The sequence below is a fragment of the Kogia breviceps genome, chromosome 15, assembly GCF_026419965.1.
Source record: "Kogia breviceps isolate mKogBre1 chromosome 15, mKogBre1 haplotype 1, whole genome shotgun sequence".
Lineage (NCBI taxonomy): Eukaryota > Metazoa > Chordata > Mammalia > Artiodactyla > Physeteridae > Kogia > Kogia breviceps.
Window position 1 is genome coordinate 73,414,086 of NC_081324.1, and position 22,855 is coordinate 73,436,940.

The 22,855-nt window shown below is 38.5% G+C and overlaps 1 protein-coding gene across 4 annotated transcripts in view; it reads left to right on the forward strand.

The window, feature by feature from the left end:
* Positions 1-22,855, forward strand: part of SPPL3 (signal peptide peptidase like 3) — a 112,888-nt gene that overhangs the window by 82,849 nt on the left and 7,184 nt on the right. For all 4 annotated transcript variants that reach the window (XM_067015771.1, XM_067015772.1, XM_067015774.1 and 1 more), the window contains 4 exons: positions 12,732-12,820; positions 19,545-19,664; positions 20,442-20,520; positions 21,441-21,553. In XM_067015771.1, coding sequence (XP_066871872.1) covers positions 12,742-12,820; positions 19,545-19,664; positions 20,442-20,520; positions 21,441-21,553 — 391 coding nt within the window. In that variant the 5' untranslated portion in view covers positions 12,732-12,741. The remainder of the gene's footprint in view (positions 1-12,731; positions 12,821-19,544; positions 19,665-20,441; positions 20,521-21,440; positions 21,554-22,855) is intronic.

Here is a 22,855-nt window from a genome sequence, read left to right on the forward strand (position 1 = left end):
AGACTTTCAACCACTGCGCCACCAGGGAAGCCCCACCCTGGGGTTTATACTTATACATCAACTTAAATTTGAAAAATGTTGATCACTTGTCATTCTTTCTGACACTACTTATCTAGCAGGCTCAGTTGTCGGTTATACCCCACCCATCAAGATTGAACCAATATCATCTGCCCGTAAAAGGTTGCTTTTCTTACTATTTCTCTCTAATAAGGCAGGATATATGCAATTCATCCAAAAATAATGTCAGATCAAGTTAACCCAAGGAGAAATAGTCTTAGCTTTTTTTGTTGTTGTTTTTAAATGAAAAGGAGCTTGTATGTATTGATGTGGAAAGATAGTCTTGGCATACTACTGAATGAAAATCCACTTGTGAGATGACATATTAATCCACATTTTTTTAAAAGGCAAAATATATACCAAACATATATATCTCTGGAGATAGGGATTATAGGAGTCTTTTGTACCATTCTCTATTGTTTGAGTTTTTAAATAATCATATATATTACTTTTTCAGGAAAAAATATAGAAGTTTGGTTGTTTTGTAAGGGGAGATGATACAGCCAAGGCAGCGTGGTATAATAAGAACCTTGGTTTCATTACTATAGGGATAATAATAGAGCATCTCTGTATAGTTTGCTAGGGCTACCATAACAAAGTACCACAGACTGGGTGACTTAAACAGCAGAAATTTACTTCCTCACAGTTCTGGAGGCTAGAAGTCCAGGACTGAGGTATTGGCAGAGTTGGTTTCATTCTGAAATGGCTTATAGATGACCATCTTCACATGTACATGGTGCCCTTCCTGTGGTCTTTTCTCTGTGTGTGCATGTGTCTAGTGTATCTGTCTCTCTCTCTCTGTCTTAATCTCTTCTTCTTATAAGGACAGCAGTCATATTGGATTAGGGTCTACCTTAACAACCCCATTTTAATTTAATTACCTCTCTGAAGGCTCTGTCTCCAAATGCAGTCACATTTTTAATTATAGTTATTCTATGAATCAAAAGAAATATTGAGTGCAAAGCTCCTAGCATAGTGCCTGACAGTATAAGCTCAATAAAGGTTAACTATTAAAAATATTTCAATCTATGGCTGCACAGTCAGAAGACCATCTCTTCTACTTGGATTCTTAGTAGTAAGTTCTTAATGTAGGTCTATATGAGCATCAATAATTGGAAATTTGTCTGCCTCCTACAACTTGACACCTGTAACTATTTCCTGTTTAGTCATAGTTGGTGAAAAGACAAATTGAAAATAGCAAATAATGTGCTATAATTTAGATGACTTTTTCCATAATGGTAAATGGTTGTCTGTGATGAAACAGCCATAGCTCAAGTCTTTCTGTTACTATTTAAACATTGATTTCAGTAACTTAGACTTGTTGTTTGTTAAGCAGATAGCTAAGATACAATCTGGATGGAATATCTAGTAATAACATTATGATGTATAAATATCATATTGTATGTTATTGCATAGTAATAACAATAGGGTTGTGAAGACAGGGGTGGGGGGATTGAAGGGTAGTCTTCTATGAAGATGGAACAAACTGTTCTAGGTCCAGCCAAGCAATTTCATATCTGTAGAGTTAATAAAGATTACCAAGTAAGTTGGGATAAAGGCCCATAATTCACAATGGTCCCTGGATAGCTCAGGAGGCAGGGTCTTCTACAGAGGCTCTATTTAACAGCTTAAGTTTGCTGTCAGCTATGCAGTGTGGGTAACCATTACTAGACCCCAGTCATAGAAGCCTGGGATCTGCTAAACTTAGGTCCAGGATGTCATTTTATAAAGCTGGAATGCATGTATCTTCCATGTTTGAGCAAATATATGGGGCCTCACAACCTCATTTAGCCAGATTTCTGTTTTGTGTAATAGTGACCCATGGTAATATATTCCATATGTACAAGAAGTTAGGTAGGTACATAGAAGATATTTTTAAATACCCAAATCAAACTTCTGGAGATGAAGACAACAATGTCTGAGATCAAAAATACATAGTGTTAGATTAACAGCAATTAGACATTACAGAAGAAAAGATAAATGAACTTGAAGGCACAGCAATAAAAACTATCCAAAGAGAATTAGAGAAGAAAAAAATAATTTTTTTAATGAAAAGTGTCATTGAGCTATCATTGGACATCAAAGAGCAATCTCCAGTGGCCTAATATGGTAATTGGAGTCCCTGAAAGGAAGACAAGAAAGAGGGGGACTGAAAATTGCTTGAAGAATGAATGGCCAAAATTTTTCCAAACTTGAAGAAAACTATAACCCACAGGTTCAGTAAACCTGTAGCACAGGAACCGTGAGGAAAACTACACCAAGGCACATCATAATCAAATTGCTCAAAACCAGTGATTTAAAAAATCCAAAAAGCAGCCGAGGGGGTGAGGGGATGGGAGGTGGGAGGGAATCCGATTTCTCACTGAAAACAAAATATAGAAACAAAAATATAGGTGAGAAGACAGTGGAACAACAGCTTTAAAGTACAGAAAGCAAAACTGTCGACATAGAATTCTATGGCAAATGTATCTTCCAAAAGAAAAGGCAAAATAAAGATGTTTTAAGACACACAAAACCTGAAAGAATTCTTCACCAACCAACTTGCACCACAAGAAGTGTTAAAGGAAGTACTTCAAGCAGATTAAAAGTGGTACCAGTTGGAAGTCTGAGTCTACACAAAGGAATGAAGATCACCAGAAATGATGCCTACGTGGGAACTCCCTGGCAGTCCAGTGGTTAGGGCTTGCTTGGTGCTTTCACTGCTTTGGCCTGGGTTCAGTCCCTGGCCAGAGAACTAAGATCCTGCAAGCCGTGCAGGATGTAGCCAAAAAAATAAATAAAAAATAAAAGAAAAGGAGGGCTTCCCTGGTGGCGCAGTGGTTGAGAATCCGCCTGCCGATGCAGGAGACACGGGTTCGTGCCCTGGTCCGGGAAGATCCCACATGCCGCGGAGCAACTAAGCCCGTGAGCCATGGCCGCTAGGCCTGCGCGTCCCGAGCCTGTGCTCCGCAACGGGAGAGGCCACAACAGTGAGGGGCCCGCATACCGCCAAAAAAAAAAAAAAAAAAAAAAAAGAAAAGGAAATGGTGACTACAGTGATAAATATAAAAGGGTTTTTTTTCCCTTATTGTTTAAAACTCCTTAAAAGATAATTGACTGTATAAACAAAAATAATAATATAGTATGGCGTTCATAGCATAACATATAAAAATAAAATGCATGGTAATAATAGTATAAAGGTTGAGGGGGAATAAATGTAAACTGTTGTCAGGTTTTAATACTATATATTCAGTACTGCCATATAACTTGAAGGTAGGCTGTGCTGATTAAAGATGTATACTGTAAACTGTACAACAGCCACTAAGACAAAAGAGCAGAGACTTACAGCTAATAAGACAACGGAGGAAATAATACAGAATCATAAAAAATACTGTGTTAATCCAAAAGAGGGCAGGTAAAGGGGAGCAACAACAGAAGAGATAGGACAAACATGATAGTCTCAGACCTAATCGTAACAATAGTCACATTAAATGAAATTGGCCTAAAAACTCCAGTTAGAAGACAGCAGTTGTCAGATTGAATTAAAAAGCAAAATCCAATTACATGATGCTTACAAAAAACACACTATAGATATAAAGCCAGAAAAAGAATTTAAAGTAAAAGGTTTTTAGAAGATACACCTTATACTCATCAAAAGAAAGCTGGAGTGGCTATATCGATTCAGACAAAGCAACTTTCAGAGCAAGGAATATACCACAGACAAAAAAATGTATTTCATAATGATAAAGGGGTCAGTTAAGCAACAAGACATAATAATTCTTAATGTTTGTGCATCTAATAGGAGATTTTCAAAATACATGAAGCAAAAACTGATATAACTTCAAGGAAAAAGTAAAAGAAATCCACAAATGTAGCTGAAGATTTTAGTACGTCTCTCTCAGTAATCAATAGAACAAAGTAGTCAGAAAATCAGTAAGGATATAGTGGCTTAAACAGTATTCTCAACCAGCTTGACGTGATCGACATTTATAGAACACTCAATAATGGAATACACATTCTTCTCAAGTGCATGTGGAACATTTACCAAGATAGAATGTATTTTGGGACATTAAAAAAAGTCTCAGTAGTAAATGGATTCAAGGCTGACAAAGTATGATCTCTGATCTCTGTTAGTCAGCTGGGGCTGCCATAACAAAATACCATGGATTGGGTGGCTTAAACAACAGAAATTTGTTTTCTGAAGTTCTGGAGGCTGGAAACCCAAGGTCAAGGTGCCAGCATGGGTGGGTTCTGTTGAGCACTCTTTTCCTGGCTTGCAAATGGCCCGCTTCTTACTCTGTGCTCACATACATGGTCTTTCTTCAGTGTGTGCATGCTCCAGGAGAGAGAAGGAGAGAGCATGGGAGTGCACACACAAACTCTCTGCTTTCTCTTCTTAGGGTACTAATCCCATCGTGAGGGCCCCTCCCTCAGGACCTCAGCAGAATTACCTCCCAAAGGCCCCAGCACCAGATACCATCCATCACATTGAGGGTTAGGGCTTCAACAAATGAACTTTGTGGGGGACACAAACGTTCAAGTCCTAACAAATCACGATTGAACTGAGCAGAAAGAGCTCTGGAAAATTCCCAGAAGTGTGCAAACAAAAATAACACACTTCCATGTATCAAATAAGAAATAAAGAAGGAAATTAGAAAATACTTTGAATTAAAAGAAAGTGAAAACACAACACATCAAATTTATGGAATGTTGCAAAAGCAGTACTTAGGGAACTGTAGCTCCAAATTCCTGGATTAGAATAGAGCAAAAAGTATCAATGATCTAAGCTTTTACCTTTCTTAATAAACTAGAAAAAAGGAGATGAAACCCAATTCAGTAGACAAAAGGAAAGAATAAAGATCAAAGCCAATGTAAATCAAATTTCCTCTATGGGAGAAAAATCAGTGAAACTAAAAGCTGATTTTCTTAAAGAATCAATAAAATTGGTAAACCTCTAACCAGATTAATCTGGGGAAAAAGAAGACACAAACCTAATATCAGGGGTAAGAGAGGTGATATTACTAGAGCCTACAGATATTAAAAGGATAATAAGGGATTACTATAAACAACTATGCCAATAAATTTGATGACTTAGATGAAATGGACAAATTTTTTGAATGGTACAATCTACCAAAACTCACTCAAGAAGAAATAGGTAGGGCTTCCCTGGTGGTGCAGTGGTTGAGAATCCACCTGCCAATTCAGGGGACACGGGTTCGAGCCCTGGTCCAGAAAGATGCCACGTGCCACAGAGCAGCTAAGCCCGTGCGCCACAACTACTGAAGTCCACGCGCCTAGAGCCCATGCTCCACAACAAGAGAAGCCACTGCAATGAGAAGCCCACACACTGCAACAAAGAGTAGCCCATGCTGGCCGCAACTAGAGAAAAGCCCGCGCACAGCAATGAAGACCTAACACAGCCTAAAATAAATGAATTTTTTTTAAAAAAGAAGAAGTAGGGCTTCCCTGGTGGCGCAATGGTTGAGAGTCCACCTGCCAATGCAGGGGACACGGGTTCGTGCCCCGGTCCGGGAGGATCCCACATGCCGCGGAGCAGCTGGGCCTGTGAGCCATGGCCACTGAGCCTGCATGTCCGGAGCCTGTGCTCCGCAACGGGAAAGGCCACAACAGTGAGAGGCCTGTGTACCACAAAAAAAAAAAAGAAGTAGGTAACCCAAATAGCCCTATACTTATTAAAGAAATTGAAAATTGCCAGACTGTTTTCCAAAGTGGCTGCACCAGTTTACATTTCCCACCAGCAACATGTGATGGTCTCAGTTTTACAGCTTTCCTAACACTTGGTTATTATCTGACTTCTTGGTTACAGCCATTCTAGTGGGTATGAAGTGGGTACCTCATTGTGGTTTTGATTTGTATTTCCCTGATGACTAGTGTTGTTAAGAACTTTTCACTGAGCTCTGCCCACCAAAGCAACAGCCAGCTCTACCCATCACCAGTCCCTCCCATCAGGAAACTTGCACAAGCCTCTTAGATAACCTCATCCACCAGAGGGCAGACAGCAGAAGCAAGACAAACTACAATCCTGCAGCCTGTGGAACAAAAAGCACATTCACAGAAAGATAGACAAGATGAAAAGGCAGAGGGCTATGTACCAGATGAAGGAACAAGATAAAACCCCAGAAAAACAACTAAATGAAGTAGAGATAGGCAATCTTCCAGAAAAAATATTCAGAATAATGATAGTGAAGATGATCCAGGACCTTGGAAAAAGCATGGAGGCAAAGATCGAGAAGATGCAAGAAATGTTTAACAAAGATCTAGAAGAATTAAAGAACAAACAGATGAACAACACAATAACTGAAATGAAAAATACACTAGAAGAAGTCAATAGCAGAATAACTGAGGCAGAAGAACAGATAAGTGAGCTGGAAGAGACAGAATGGTGGAATTCACTGCTGTGGAACAGAATAAAGAAAAAAGAATGAAAAGAAATGAAGGCAGCCTAAGAGACCTCTGGGACAACATTAAACACAACAACATTCACATTATAGGGGTTCCAGAAGGAGAAGAGAGAGAGAAAGGACCCAAGAAAATATTTGAAGAGATTATAGTCGAAAACTTCCCTAACGTGGGAAAGGAAATAGCCACTCAAGTCCAGGAAGCACAGCGAGTCCCATACAGGATAAACCCAAGGAGAAACACACCGAGACACATAGTAATCAAATTGGCAAAAATTAAAGACAAAGAAAAATTATTGAAAGCAGCAAGGGAAAAATGACAAATAACATACAAGGGAACTCCCATATGGTTAACAGCTGATTTCTCAGCAGAAACTCTACAAGCCAGAAGGGAGTGGCATGATAGGGAAGAACCTACAACCAAGATTACTCTACCCAGCAAGGATGTCATTCAGATTTGATGGAGAAATCAAAAGCTTTACAGACAAGCAAAAGCTAAGAGAATTCAGCACCACCAAACCAGCTCTACAACAAATGCTAAAGGAACTTCTCTAAGTGGGAAACACAAGAGAAGAAAAGGACCTACAAAAACACCCAAAACAATTAAGAAAATGGTTATAGGAACATACATATCGATAATTACCTTAAATGTGAATGGATTAAATGCTCCAACCAAAAGACACAGGCTTGCTGAATGGATACAAAAACGAGACCCACTTCAGACCTAGGGACACATACAGACTGAAAGTGAGGGGATGGAAAAACATATTCCATGCAAATGGAAATCAAAAGAAAGCTGGATTAGCAATACTCGTATCAGATAAAATAGACTTTAAAATAAAGAATGTTACAAGAGACAAGGAAGGACACTACATAATGATCACAGGATCAATCCAAGAAGAAGATATAACAATTATAAATAAATATGCACCCAACATAGAAGTACCTCAATACATAAGGCAACTGCTAACAGCTATAAAAGAGGAAATCGACAGTAACACAATAATAGTGGGGGATCTTAACACCTCACTTACACCAATGGACAGATCATCCAAAATGAAAATTAACAAGGAAACACAAGCTTTAAATGACAAAAGAGACCAGATAGATTTAATTGATACTTATAGGACATTCCACCCAAAAACAGCAGGTTACACTTTCTTCTCAAGTGCGCATGGAACATTCTCCAGGATGGATCACATCTTGGGTCACTAGTCAAGCCTCAGGATATGTAAGAAAATTGAAATCATATCAAGCATCTTTTCTGACCACAGTGCTATGAGATTAGAAATCAGTTACAGGGGAAAAAACGTAAAAAACACAAACAAATGGAGGCTAAACAATATGTTACTAAATAACCAAGAGGTCACTGAAGAAATCAAAGAGGAAATCAGAAAATACATAGAGACAAATGACAGTGAAAACACAACGATCCAAAACCTGTGGGATGCAGCAAAAGCAGTTCTAAGAGGGAAGTTTATAAGCTATACAAGCCTACCTCAGGAAAAAAGAAAAATCTTGAATAAACAATCTAACCTAAAGGAACTAAAGGAACTAGAGAAAGGAGAACAAACAAAACCCAAAGTTAGCAGAAGGAAAGAAATCATAAAGATCAGAGCAAAAATAAATGAAATAGAAACAAAGAAAACAATAGCAAAGATCAATAAAACTAAAAGCTGGTTCATTGAGAAACAAAATTGATAAACCATTAGCCAGACTCATCAAGAAAAAGAGGGAGAGGACTCAAATCAATAAAATTAGAAATAAAAAAGGAGAAGTTACAACAGACACCGCAGAAATACACAGCATCCTAAGAAACTACTACAGGCCACTCTGTGCCAATAAAATGAACAACCTGGGGCTTCCCTGGTGGCGCGGTGGTCAAGAGTCCGCCTGCTGATGCAGGGGACCCGGTCCGGGAAGATCCCACATGCTGCGGAGCAGCTGGGCCCGTGAGCCATGGCCTCTGAGCCTGTGCGTCCAGAGCCTGTGCTCTGCAACGGGAGAGGCCACAACAGTGAGAGGCCTGCGAACAGCAAAAAAAAAAAAAGGACAACCTGGAAGAAATGGACAAATTCTTAGAAAGGTATAACTTTCCAAGACTGAACCAGGAAGAAATAGAAAATATGAACAGACAAATCGCAAGTAATGAAATTGAAACTGTGAGTAAAAAATCTTCCAACAAACAAAAGTCCAAGACCAGATGGCTTCACAGGTGAATTCTATCAAACATTTAGAGAAGAGCTAACACCTGTCCTTCTCAAACTCTTCCAAAAAATTGCAGAGGGAGGAACACTCCCAAACTCATTCTATGAGGCCACCATCACCCTGACACCAAAACCAGACAAAGATACTATGGAAAAAGAAAATTACAGACCAATACCACTGATGAATATAGATGCAAAAATCCTCAACAAAATACTAGCAAACAGAATCCAACAACACATTAAAAGGATCATACACCGCGGTCAAGTGGGATTTATCCCAGGGATGCAAGGATTCTTCAGTATATGCAAATCAATCAATGTGATACACCATATTAACACATTGAAGAATAAAAGCCATATGGTCATCTCAATAGATGCAGAAAAACCTTTTGACAAAATTCAACACCCATTTATGATAAAAACTCTCCAGAAAGTGGGCATAGAGGGAACCTACCTCAACATAATAAAGTCCTTATACAACAAACCCACAGCAAACATCATTCTCAATGGTGAAAAACTGAAAGCATTTCCTCTAAGATCAGGAACAAGGCAAGGATGTCCACTCTTGCCACTGTTATTCAACATAGTTTTGGAAATCCTAGCCATGGCAATCAGAGAAGAAAAAGAAATAAAAGGAATACAGATTGGAAAAGAAGAAGTAAAACTCACTGTTTGCAGATGACATGATACTATACATAGAGAATCCTAAAGATGCCATCAGAAAACTACTAGAGCTAATCAATGAATTTGGTAAAGTTGCAGATAAAAAATTAATGCACAGAAATCTCTTGAATTCCTATACACTAATGATGAAAAATCTGAAAGAGAAATTAAGGAAACACTCCCATTTACCATTGCAACAAAAAGAATAAAATACCTAGGAATAAGCCTACCTAGGGAGACAAAAGACCTATATGCAGAAAACTATAAGACACTGTTGAAAGAAATTAAAGATGATACCAACAGATGTAGAGATATACCATGTTCTTGGATTGGAATAATCAATATTGTGAAAATGACTATACTACCCCAAGCAATCTACAGATTCAGTGCAATCCCTATCAAATTGCCAATGGCATTTTTTATAGAACTAGAATAAAAAAATCTTAAAATTTGTATGGAGACACAAAAGACCTCAAATAGCCAAAGCAGTCTTGAGGGAAAAAAACAGAGCTGGAGGAATCAGACTCCCTGACTTCAGACTATACTACAAAGCCACAGTAATCAAGACAGTATGGTACTGGCACAAAAACAGAAATGTAGATCAGTAGAACAGGATAGAAAGCCCAGAGATAAACCCATGCACCTATGGTCAACTAATCTATGACAAAGGAGGAAAGGATATACAATGGAGAAAAGGCAGTCTCTTCAGTAAGTGGTGCTGAGAAAACTGGACAGCTACATGTAAAAGAATGAAATTAGAACACTTCCTAACACCATACACAAAAATAAACTCAAAATGGATTAGAGACCTAAATGTAAAACTGGACACTAGAAAACTCTTAGAGGAAAACATAGGAAGAACACTCTTTGACATAAATCACAGCAAGGTGTTTTTTGATCCATCTCCTAGAGTAATGGAAATAAAAACAAAAATAAACAAATGGGACCTAATGAAACTTAAAAGCTTTTGCAAAGCAAAGGAAACTACAAACAGGACAAAAAGACAACCCTCAGAATGGAAAAAAATATTTGCAAAAGAATCAATGGATAAAGGATTAATCTCCAAAATATATAAACAGCTCATGCAGCTCAATATTCCAAAAACAAACAACACAATCCAAGATGGGCAGAAGACCGAAATAGACATTTCTCCAAAGAGAGGACATACAGCTGGCCAAGAAGCACATGAAAAGCTGCTCAACATCACTAATTATTAGGGAAATGTAAATCAAAACTACAATGAGGCATCACCTCACAGCAGTTAGAATGAGCATCATCAGAAAATTTACAAACAAATGCTGGAGAGGGTGTGGAGAAAAGGGAACCCTCTTGCACTGTTGGTGGGATTGTAATTTGATACAGCCACTATGGAGAACAGTATGGAGGTTGCTTAAAAAAGTAAAAATAGAATTACCATATGACCCAGCAGTCCCACTATTGGGCATATACCCAGAGAAAACCATAATTCAAAGAGACACATGTACCCCAATGTTCATTGCTGCGCTATTTACAATAACCAGGTCATGGAAGCAACCTAGATGCCCATTGACAGATGAATGGATAAAGAAGATGTGGTACATATATACAATGGAATATTACTCAGCCATAAAAAGGAACGAAATTGGGTCATCTGTAGAGACGTGGATGAATCTAGAGACTGTCATACAGAGTGAAGTAAGTCAGAAAGAGAAAAACAAATATCGTCTGTTAACACATATGTGTGGAACCTAGAAAAATGGTACAGATGAATCGGTTTGCAGGGCAGAAATAGAGACACAGATGCAGAGAACAAACGTATGGACACCAAAGGGGGAAAGCAGCAGGGGGTGTGGGTGGTGGTGTGATGAATTGGGAGATTGGGATTGACATGTATACACTGATGTGTATAAGATGGATGACTAATAAGAACCTGCTGTATAAAAAAATAAATTCAAAAAAAAGGGAAAGCAAGATGCAGAAAATGTGAATAATATGACCCTGTTTATGTAAAACTAACAACAATAAAAATATTTCATGTGCATGTATATATGTGTAAAAAACAAAAAAAACTTTTCATGTGCTCATTGGCCATTTGCTTATCTTCTTTGGAGAAATATTTATTTAGAGTCTGTCCACTTTTTAATTGGGTTGTCTTTTTATTATTGAATTGGAGGAGTTCTTTCTGTATTCTAAATGTAAGGCCCTCATCAGACACATAATAGCACGTATTTTCTCCCGTCCTTTGGGGTTGTGTTTTCATTTTTTTGAAAGTGTTCTTTGCAGCACACAAGGTTTTAATTTTGATGAAGTCCAATTTATCAAATTTTCACTTGTGTGTTTGGTGTCATATGTAAGAATCCACTGCCAAATCCAAGGTCACAAAGATTTTGTCTAAATTTTTATAGTTTTAGCTCTCCAATTATTTAAATTTAAATTAATCAAAATGAAATAAAATGTAGAATTCAGTTCCTCAGTTGTGCTCCCACATTTCAAGTGTTCACGTGGCTAATATCTACCAAATAGGTCAGTGCAGGTACAGAACATTTCCACCATCACAGGAAGTTCTTTTGGTCGCACAGACACTTTAAAGGAACTCAGTAGTAGAAGATGAGCTAAGGACTTGAACAGTTAGTTCACAAAAAGAGAAATGGGCAAGCTCAGGTACATAAAATTGTTTAATAGTTAAAGAATTCTAAATTAGGACAGAGACAGCATTTTTAGTCCCCCAGATTGACTGTGTCTACTTCTTTCAGGTCTTGACTCAGAAATCACACCAGTGCGGCCTTCCCTTGCCTACCCTGTTTAAAATTTCAAATCTACCCTCTCCATTTCCTGCCTTTTCTCCTTAGCTCTTACCATTAGCATACCCTGTATTTAACTTATTTTTCTTGTTTATTGTCAGTCTCCCCCCTCTTCGAATGTAAAATCCATGAGAGCCTATTTTACTCACTATTTATTGTCTCTCCAATACCTTGGATATTCCCAGATACAGCAAAAACTCAAATCCATGTTGTTGAATGAGAGCTGGCAAGGTGTAGAGAAACAAGTGCTCTTATACACTGTTCTCAGAGAGTGAATTGGTCCACCCTTTTTGGAAGCAATTGTGTGGTATGTAAAAATCTCAAAATTGTGCTTGCCTTTTGACCCAACATTTCTCATTCTAGGTATTTAGCATAAAGAAGTAATTAAAGATGTGCACAGAGATATGGCTGGAATATTCAGCCACAATGGAATGCTTTTACCTGCAGTCAGGAAAACTCTTGAACTGACACTGTAAGGAATGTAGATTTTTTAAATGTGGCATCAAGAAGTGTTTTGCAGAGCTGTTCAAAAGAGATGCTTTAGCATTTAAAAGTATGTCTCATTACTGACTTTTCTGGTCTGCTTAAGTAAAACTAAAACTTACCTATACAATTTTTTCCCACAGGTCCCTTAATATGGACTTTGAAAATCAAGATAAGGAGAAGGACAGTAACAGTTCTTCTGGGTCTTTCAATGGCAACAGCACCAATAATAGTAAGGCATTTTATGACAATTAGCTTTCTACATGTAGTTGTCTTAATTTGATTCTTTTGATAACCCCAGTAGATAATTTACTGGGTTCAAGGATTATGTTTGGTATAATAATAAAAAATTAAATCTGGGGTTTTCCCTGGTGGCGCAGTGGTTGAGAATCCGCCTGCCGATGCAGGAGACACGGGTTCGTGCCCTGGTCCGGGAAGATCCCACATGCTGCGGAGCGACTGGGCCCGTGAGCCATGGCCGCTGGGCCTGTGCGTCCGGAGCCTGTGCTCCGCAACGGGAGAGGCCACAACAGTGAGAGGCCCGCATACCGCAAAAAAAAAAAAAAAAAAAAAAAAATTAAATCTGTATGGTATAATTTGTGAAAGTCTTATGTTCTGAACCTGAACTACGGATTTCTTGTGTACTGCTTTTAATTCATGCCTAAAAGCTTGCTGCCAAGGTTCTTTATTTTCTTTTTTTAAATAAATTTATTTATTTTACTTTATTTATTGTTTTTGGCTGCATTGGGTCTTCGTTGCTGTGTGCGGGCTTTCTCTAGTTGTGGCGAGCGGGGGCTACTCTTTGTTGCGGTGCGTGGGCTTCTCATTGTGGTGCCTTCTCTTGTTGCAGAGTGTGGGCTCTAGGCACGCGGGCTTCAGTAGTTGTGGCACACGGGCTTAGGTGCTCCACGGCATGTGGGATCTTCCCAGACCAGGGCTTGAACCCCTGTCCCCTGCATTGGCAGGCAGATTCCCAACCACTGCGCCACCAGGGAAGCCCTCTTTATTTTCTTAAAGACGAGCAGGATAGATGGGTGTCTGCCTGCTTATAACTTCATTTAAATCCTTTGGTGAGGTTGATAATTTTGTAGGTGTTGATCATAAATTCATTTAGTGATTCTTAAAGATAGCTACTTGAAGTACATGTAAAACTGTTGTATCTTTTCTGATACTTAAGATTTTAAAGAATATTTGCTTTGAAAAAACAGAAGTGTGCTATATGGCAAGTATTCAGCAGCACTATTCATCATAGCCGAAAGTAGAGGCAACTCAAAGATCGATAAACTAGTTAATGGATAAACAAAATGTGGTATGTCCATACAGTGGAATACTATTCAGCTTTAAAAATAGTTAATTACTGAAATATGTTCCAACATAGATGAACCTCAAAACACCGTTAAGGGCTTCCCTGGTGGCGCAGTGGTTAAGAATCCGCCTGCCAACACAGGGGACACAGGTTGGAGCCCTGGTCCGGGAAGATCCCACATGCCGCAGAGCAACTAAGCCCGTGAGCAACAACTACTGAGGCCTGTGCACCTAGAGCCCATGCTCCAAAATGAGAAGCCCCCACAATGAGAAGCCTGCGCGCCGCAACTAGAGAAAGCCCGCACACAGCAGCAAAGACCCAATGCAACCAAAAATAAATTAATTTTTAAAAAAATTAAGTTAAAAAAGCCAGATAGAAAAACTACATATTGTTTGAGTCCATTTATATGAAATTTCCAAAAAGGCAACTATATAGAGACAGAAAACAGATTCGTGGTTGCTTGGGGCAAGGGATGGGAAGGAGAATTAACAGTAAACTGGCATGAGGGATTTTCTTGAGGTGATGAAGATATTCTAAAACTAGATTATAGTGATGGTTTCACACTTGGTAAACTTACCAAAAAAAGTATTGAATTACACACTTAAACTGGATAAATTTTATGGTATGTAAATTGTACTGGAAAATTGGTAATGCTTATTATAGAAAGAGAACTGAATTGGAAGTAAGGAGACTTGATTTGATAATACTAAGAGATTGATATTGGGTACCTACCATGCGCTTGGCATTTATTAGATATTTTGAAAGATGCGAAAGTACAAGAGCTGGTACTGAAGCCATCACGTAGGCAGTGTGGCCAAAATACTTCCCAAGGTGTTAATAAAGTGCTAAGACAGAGCAAATACCACTTTCCACACTATACCTAGAGCAGGTACTTTTTCTCATGGACCCTTACGATAGCCTCAGAATCCTTCTGAACAAACATCTACTATCAATAGATCAGAGTAAGCACCAGAGAGGGAAGTCATTTTGACATCCATGTACAAAGAGAATAAAGAGAAAGGCAAGCCTAAGTGAGCAACAGTGGGTCAAGTTAGAAAGGGACTCTCCTGGAGAAAGTGAATTTGACATGAAACAGTGAACTTGTATTGCTGGAGAAGTTCCTCCAGGTGGGAAGAGCATATAATACAGGCACAGTGGAGGAGAATAAGCGTGACTTGTAGGACAAATCAAGGTCACCGCCTAATAGGGAGGAAAGACTGGAGATCTACTATAAAGTTTAATAGAATATTGATGGGGGAATCTTAGAAACTAAACTGAAAAGAGATCACTTAATATCTATTTCATTTTCTCTAGTTATTATAATATCCCATCGACTAAATTATACTTGCCCAATTTTCACTGAGTTAAATGTGTTTCATTGTCCCCAGCAATGTAAAGTGGGCATGACAAATACAGTAAGTAGAGTCATTTAAATATAATGAGCCTTTTCTTAAACTTATGACACACACACAAAAACTTATGACACAGATCCTTATATTAAGTAAAATACCATACCAGTAACTTCACAGGAACCAGGTAAAACCCAGTGTCAGTATCCAATTTTAGGGTTAAATTATTACATAGCAGCTTACCTTCTATCAGTAGTTTAAACCAAATCACTACATACACTTGAAACGCCTTTAAATTCCTGTGTTATATAGCATATATACAAATGATGTACTTAAAACAGGTTACAAATCTGTTGTGCATTGTATCACATAAACCTAAAAGAAATCAATAGTATGTATCTAAGTACCATTTTATCCTCAAATAAATAAATGGTTAAATAAATGGTTAAGTCAGTCCATGCAGTGGAAGGAATTTACCTGGTAACATCACTTTTGTATTTGTCATTGTTAATCAGCATCTAAAGAGTAGTTGGTGGTGGTTTAATGGTAATTTCCTTAAATCTACCTCCTGTGTTGTGCTAAAATTATCCTCAACAGAAGTATTTCTTCAGTGCCTAATCTGGGCCATGGATACCAAAAAGGATAAGCACAGACCAGGACAGAATGCAGTCCATTTCCACATAATCAGGAAAAACATAATGAAAGAAATGACCATTGCAGAGAAGGCCAGTACTTGATTATGGAATATGGTATCATTCCAGTTTGAAGGGGTGGCATGGAAAACGGGATGCAGTCATCAAAAATCAAAGAAATAATAATAGCCAGAAAAAATGAACAGAAACATGAGATGGTGTAGGTGCTGAGGAGATTGAAATGCTTAACAATGAAGATTAACAATGAAGAAGAATTGGGAGTTGTAAGAAAAGGAGGGTATGACTTTAGTGTTAAGATTTTACCAAGTGTTATGAACTAATTAATGAAGGAGAAAGAGTAGAAAGAGATAATTTTTAAAGTTGCAGTTGCCTACTCCCAAAATACGAATCAAGGAATTTGTGAAGAAGACATGAAAATTAGTGAACTACGGCTACGTATAACAGCGTGGATGTTTCTAACAATGTTGAGTGAAAGAAGCCAGACAAAAAAATACATACTACATAATTCAATGTATATAGTAAGTTTAGAAAACAGGCAAAATAAATATTAGTATTTTAGGATGCATGCTTGGTAGAAAACATAAAGCAAATAAAAAGTACCATAAAAGCCAGGATATAATAGTAGTTCCCTTTGGGGGAAAGAGAAAGAGCAGTGGTTGGGAGGGACACAAGAAAGACTTTTGACCTTGGCAAGGTTCTCTTTCTTGACCTGGGTGGTATTAGCCATGTGATGATTCACTGAACTCTACATCTTTGTTTCATGTACTTTTCTGTATGTGTGTTATGTTTTACGGTAAAAACGGTTAGAAAGTGGAGGGGAGGGAGCTCCTTCCAGGTCCTCTCTGATTTTCTCTAACCTTGTTCTAACTCCTCTCTTATCCCTGAATCTGCCCCAAGAAACCTATATAGAAATTTTCCCCTTCTGGTACACCAGTCCTTCATCTAATTAGCATTAATAGGGTTTTTTAAAAAAATCCCCCCCACCTCCAGTTATCTGATAACTTGAAGTTCTTTACTAGGCTTCCCCTATAATTTATTTGAACTGTGAAGACTGATGGAGATGTACAGTTAGAATTCTCTTCATTAATAGAGAAACACATCTTAATCTCCCCACCTAGACTGCAAACCCCGTAAGCTCTGGAAATGAGTTTTAAAAAAAAAAAATCCCTTGCTTCTCTCATGGAGGTACAAAATCAGTAACTTTCATAAACAGTTATCAGTACTGTGTATTGCTCTGCAGCCTGTTCAGTAAACACAAAAAAATAATGTCTCTGTACATAATTTTTAATTCCATCATCATGCCTATTTCTTAACGTTGATTTTGCCTTTAAAGATAATGCCACTGCAGTTGAGTAAGTCCACCCAATTATGGCTGCTCTGTTTTGCTTTTGCTCTGTTTTGTTTTGTCACTGGAGTTTGGCTAAAATTTCTAATTAATTAGCTCCTTCCCCTTCAGGACCATTATTTCCAGACTTTTAGGAAGTGCAGTATTAAAGTTGTGTACATTATTTTTGGTAACATATTGTCAGCAACTAAAGGAGCTTCACTTGCCCTGTGACATTGCTGTTTGATAAACTCTCTTGGGCAGTCCTTCTATAAAACTAATGGAAATGATGTCTAATACTTACTGGTTTAAAATCTGTGCTTTCAAAAAACAAAAATCTGTGCATTCTATCTAATATTCTGCCCTGTGACATTGCTGTTTGATAAACTCTCTTGGGCAGTCCTTCTATAAAACTAATGGAAATGATGTCTAATACTTACTGGTTTAAAATCTGTGCTTTCAAAAAACAAAAATCTGTGCATTCTATCTAATATTCTAGAAAGGTTCTTTGTATTCTGTTTCCCATTTTAATTGCAGACTGAACTTTTAAAATTTAGATTGATTATAAACAGATACTTCTCATATGCCTGCCTTAGTAGAGTCTTTGTTCTAGCCAGTCATTTGATTTTTTTCTTCTCATATTTTAAACCAGTATAATTAATCTGTAGACTATATGATGCTTTGTTTTACAGAAGGGGGGTGGTGTGGGTGTGTGTTTTCAGATTTATAGATTTTTTTTAAAAGATTTGTTTCTTATATAACAAATAATCATTTATTGGAGAAACCATTATTTTCTGTTGTGAAAGGCACCTGAAATCTAGCTTCCTCAGGTAGTTCTTTGAACTACTGTAGAGCACTCAAATAAAAAAAAACTATTTAGATGAAATTTAGTTAGAGATTTTGTAGAGTTTTGCCTTACAAATGCCCATAAGATACTTGAAGATATGCGCCGCCCCCCCGAAAAAAAAAAACCTATCCATGGGCCAAGATGAATGGGTTTGACTGCAGTTCAGGTCAGACTCTTCTCCACATCATTTCTGTTTGTCTTGACACATGGCTCCCTCTTCTGCAATTGAATTGCCCTGTTCCTTAGTGAATTATTTGACTCATCTACCTAGCCAATAAGAATCAGTTTTGTTTTGTAGAAATATTTAATATTGATTTCACAAAAATCCCTAAATAGCTTTCTTGAGGACAGGTAAATTTGAATACTGATGAGCAGTTTTTGTTTTTAATTTATTTATTTATTTTTGGCTGCATTGGGTCTTCGTTGCTGTGTGCAGGCTTTCTCTAGCTGTGGCGAGCAGGGACTACTCTTCGTTTCGGTGTGCAGGCCTCTCATTGCGGTGGCTTCTCTTGTTGAGAAGCATTGGCCCTAGGGGCGTAGGCTTCAGTAGTGGCACGTGGGCTCAGTAGTTGTGGCTCATAGGCTCTAGAGCACAGGCTCAGTAGTTGTGGTGCACGGGCTTAGTTGCTCCGCGGCATGTGGGATCTTCCCGGACCAGGGCTTGAACCTGTGTCCCCTGCACTGGCAGGTGGATTCTTAACCACTGTGCCACCAGGGAAGCCCCCAAAATAAAATCTTGTGGGGGGTTTTTCCTGGACCTACTAACCCCTTGAGATTTCAGTTTAGTTGGCTCTGGGGTTGGGCCCGGGCACTGTGATTTTTTTAAAGCTGTCCAGGTGATTCTAATGAGCAGCCAAGACTTGAGAACCACTGCTAAATCCTGCTCTATCCCAAGAGCTTCTGGTTCTCCCATTTATCTCCTATTTACTCTTTAAAATGTGCCCACAAAGAAATGTTTTTGATTTACTGTTTCCAGATATATCTTGTTCTCCCCCCTCCCCCACCAAAGTCAGTCCTCAACTATTAGCAACAATGGGGAAGAATGAACATGAGTACATTAAATCTGCAGATGATGAGAAATTATTTTAGTCAGGGGGTTTAAACCACCTCTTTTACCAAACCTATATATACAGGACCACAGATGTACTCAAATTGACTAAAATGAATTTTTACTACCTCTTAATGTTCTTGTTTGTTGTTTGTTTGTTTTGGCACCCTATCATCCAGATGGTTAGCACCAGGAGGTAGTAAGTCAATTCAACAAGGATTTCTTGGGCATCTACTATAATAAAGGCACTATGAGGACAGCAAGGAGCTCATAGTCTCACTGGGAAGGAGAGAATCCAAGGGCCTAGATAATCTATATTTTATATACTAATCCCTATAACTGTCTGCATTTTATAAGTTAATGTATCTGAAGTACATGAGTACAGTGTCTATTAGGTAAGTTGTTGCTTTGTCCCTTTTTCTCTTTCAGGTATCCAAACTATTGACTCTACCCAGGCCCTGTTCCTTCCAATTGGAGCATCTGTCTCTCTCCTAGTAATGTTCTTCTTCTTTGACTCAGTTCAAGTAGTTTTTACAATATGTACAGCAGGTAAATGAGTTCCTCTATCTAATCTTAACATTAAGCTTAAAGGGAATTTTTTAAACCTTTTTAAAAATCATCATTCAAAAATTAAGATTTATACACTGCACCGTGCAAGTTTTTCTTCATAAGTCTGGCTTTTTCTTCCCCCACTCTTCCTTGAACCACTTGATACCTGTATCTTCAGTTCAGTCCTGCGAGATACTTGATACCTGTATCATCAGTTCAGACCTGCCAACCCAATCTGAATGAAAGGCCAGGGGTTGAAAACTCATGAGCTTTGTGGCACCAGAGCAGAATTGCTTTGGCTTTGGCTCCTTGTCTGATAGGTTACCAGAAAGTCCAGTTTGGCAGAGTAGGCATTGGCAACCCCTACCCATGTTTCTGCAGATAGAAACACTCATAGCTAATCACAGTAATTCGGCTGTCAGCTATCTGATCAGTTTTCAAGCTGAGCGATGATGGACATTTGTGAAACATCAAAATGCTAGACCTGTTAGATCATACCCTGGCCCGCTGTTTATCATTTCATGTTGAGATAGGTGCAAAAGAGAAAACCTACCAATGCTACCCCTACTTCAAATCAGGTAATCTTTTTTTAAGAGGTTGTCTGTGTGGTGCTGAAGAAAGATACTTTTCTTCTCTAGTTAATTAATACTATTATTGTATGCACTTGTCGAGAAAAGTATTCTGGGCAATGATTGTTTCCATAAGTCATGCCATTTTTCTTATGCTTAGTAAAATAATAAACAACAACAAAATTAACCATACGTTTTCTTTCTCTAGTTCTTGCAACGATAGCTTTTGCTTTTCTTCTTCTCCCGATGTGCCAGTATTTAACAAGACCCTGTTCACCTCAAAACAAGTAAGGACTTGGGATTTTCCTCTAAATTGCAAACTTGTATATGTATGTTTGTGTCTCATACTTGATAGCAGTATTAGGGGTCTAAATTTTTGGTATTGACTGAAGCACACAAATGCCAGAAGACTGGAAAGTGAGGTGTTTGATTTTTTTTTTTAACTGTAAGATAGTACTTCTTTTTGCACCTTTTCATAGCAGAGGAAATATAAACAAATCTTAGGAAGTCAGAGTCACTGTAATATGCTTCCTTGCTTTGATTATATTGAAAGATGAATTTTCTTTTGAAGCAACTTTTTCATTCCTTTACTAGTTAATGGAATATGAAAATAGTGCTTGACTCAAACATTCTTTTCCTTTTGTCTTTGATGACCTAGAATATATACTAGCCACTTAGGTTTAATACCAGTGTTCACACCTTAACTCCTAAAGCCGTTGCTCTATGGAAACAAAATGCTGTGCTAATGGAGAATGCTGTATGCACTTAGGAAATCAGTCACTTGGGGCAGCTGATTTTCCCAGGAATTAGTGATAACCAAATAGATGTACCATCTTAATTTTATTCATCTTTGCTTAATGAATTGAATTGTTGACTTTCTTCATTTTGCTTTCCTCATAAGAATTAGAATTTCCCCTACATTTAGATTTTCTAAAGATTGATATTATCTCTTTAAACTTCTCAATACCCATGTTGATAATTTGGAATAAAAAGTACATTATCTAATGGGTGCAGAAGTATAATTCCTTTGAATTTCCTGTAGTTTTTTCCAAAGAGATTTGGGTATTTTGGATTTCTGGGTATCTAGGTATTGCCTACTATTTTAATCTGACTGTCACAAATTCTGATCATGAAGAACCAAAGGAGAGTTTGATTATTGAATATAATTTATTGTCCATTAGTCCAATAAATGTTATGTATTTTCCAGGATTTCCTTTGGTTGTTGTGGGCGTTTCACTGCTGCTGAATTACTATCGTTCTCTCTGTCTGTCATGCTCGTCCTCATCTGGGTTCTCACTGGTCATTGGCTTCTCATGGATGGTAAGTAACTACTATGTGACGAGTTGAAATTTTAATATCATTTATGGTTAAATTTGTCCTCTCTTCCTCTACTTTCTGTGTTTTAGTAGTGGTACCTCTGATTACCATGAAAATTAGGTGTCCAAAGATGGTGTTATGTATCATATTTTTTATTATTTTTACCTACATTCTTAAGATCCTTTTTAATAACAGCTTTTTTGGGATGTAATTCACATACCATACAATTTACCTATTTAAAGTGTACAATTCGGGGGACTTCTCTGGTGGTGTAGTGGTTAAGAATCTGCCTGCCAATGCAGAGGACTCGGGTTTGAGCCCTGGTCCGGGAAGATCCCACATGTCATGGAGCAACGAAGCCTGTGCACCACAACTACTGAGCCTGTGCTCTAGAGCCCGCGAGCCATAGCTACTGAAGCCCACGTGCCTAGAGGCCGTGCTCTGCAACAAAGAGAAGCCACCGCAGTGAGAAGCCTGCACAGCACAACGAAGAGTAGCTCCCGCTTGCTGCAACTTGAAAAAGCCTTCACGCAGCAATGAAGACCCAATGCAGCCAAAATTAATTAATTAGTTTAACTTATTTAAAAAAATAAAGTGTACAATTCGGTGGTTTTTAGTATATTTGCAGAGTTGTACAACCAACGCTACAATCAGTTTTGGTTTTTTTGTTTTTTAAATTTTTTTTTATTTTTGGCTGCGTTGGGTCTTCATTGCTGAGCGGGGGCTAATCTTCATTGCGGTGCGCAGGCTTCTCATTGCAGTGGCTTCTCTTGTTGCAGAACACAGGCTCTAGGCACGCGGGCTTCAGTAGTTGTGGCACGTGGGCTCAGTAGTTGTGGCTCATGGGCTCTAGAGCACAGGCTCAATAGTTGTGACACACGGGCTTAGTTGCTCCGCGACATGTGGGATCTTCCTGGACCAGGGCTCAAACCCATGTCCCGTGCATTGGCAGGTGGCTTCCTAACCACTGTGCCCCCAGGGAAGTCCCCGGTTTCTTTTTTTGTTTGTTTTTTAAATTTATTTCGGTTGCGCTGGGTCTTAGTTGCAGCTCACTGGCGCCTTAGTTGTGGCATGTGAACTCTTAGTTGTGTCTTGCATGTGGGATATAGTTCCCTGACCAGGGATTGAACCCGGGCCCCCTACATTGGGAACACGGAGTCTTATCCTCTGCACCACCAGGGAAGTCCCCTATAATCAGTTTTAGAGCATCTTCACACCCACCCTCCAAAACCCACACCCAGTAGCAGTCACTTCCCCATTCCCCCACCCCAGCCCCGGGCATCCACTAATCCACTTTCTGTCTCT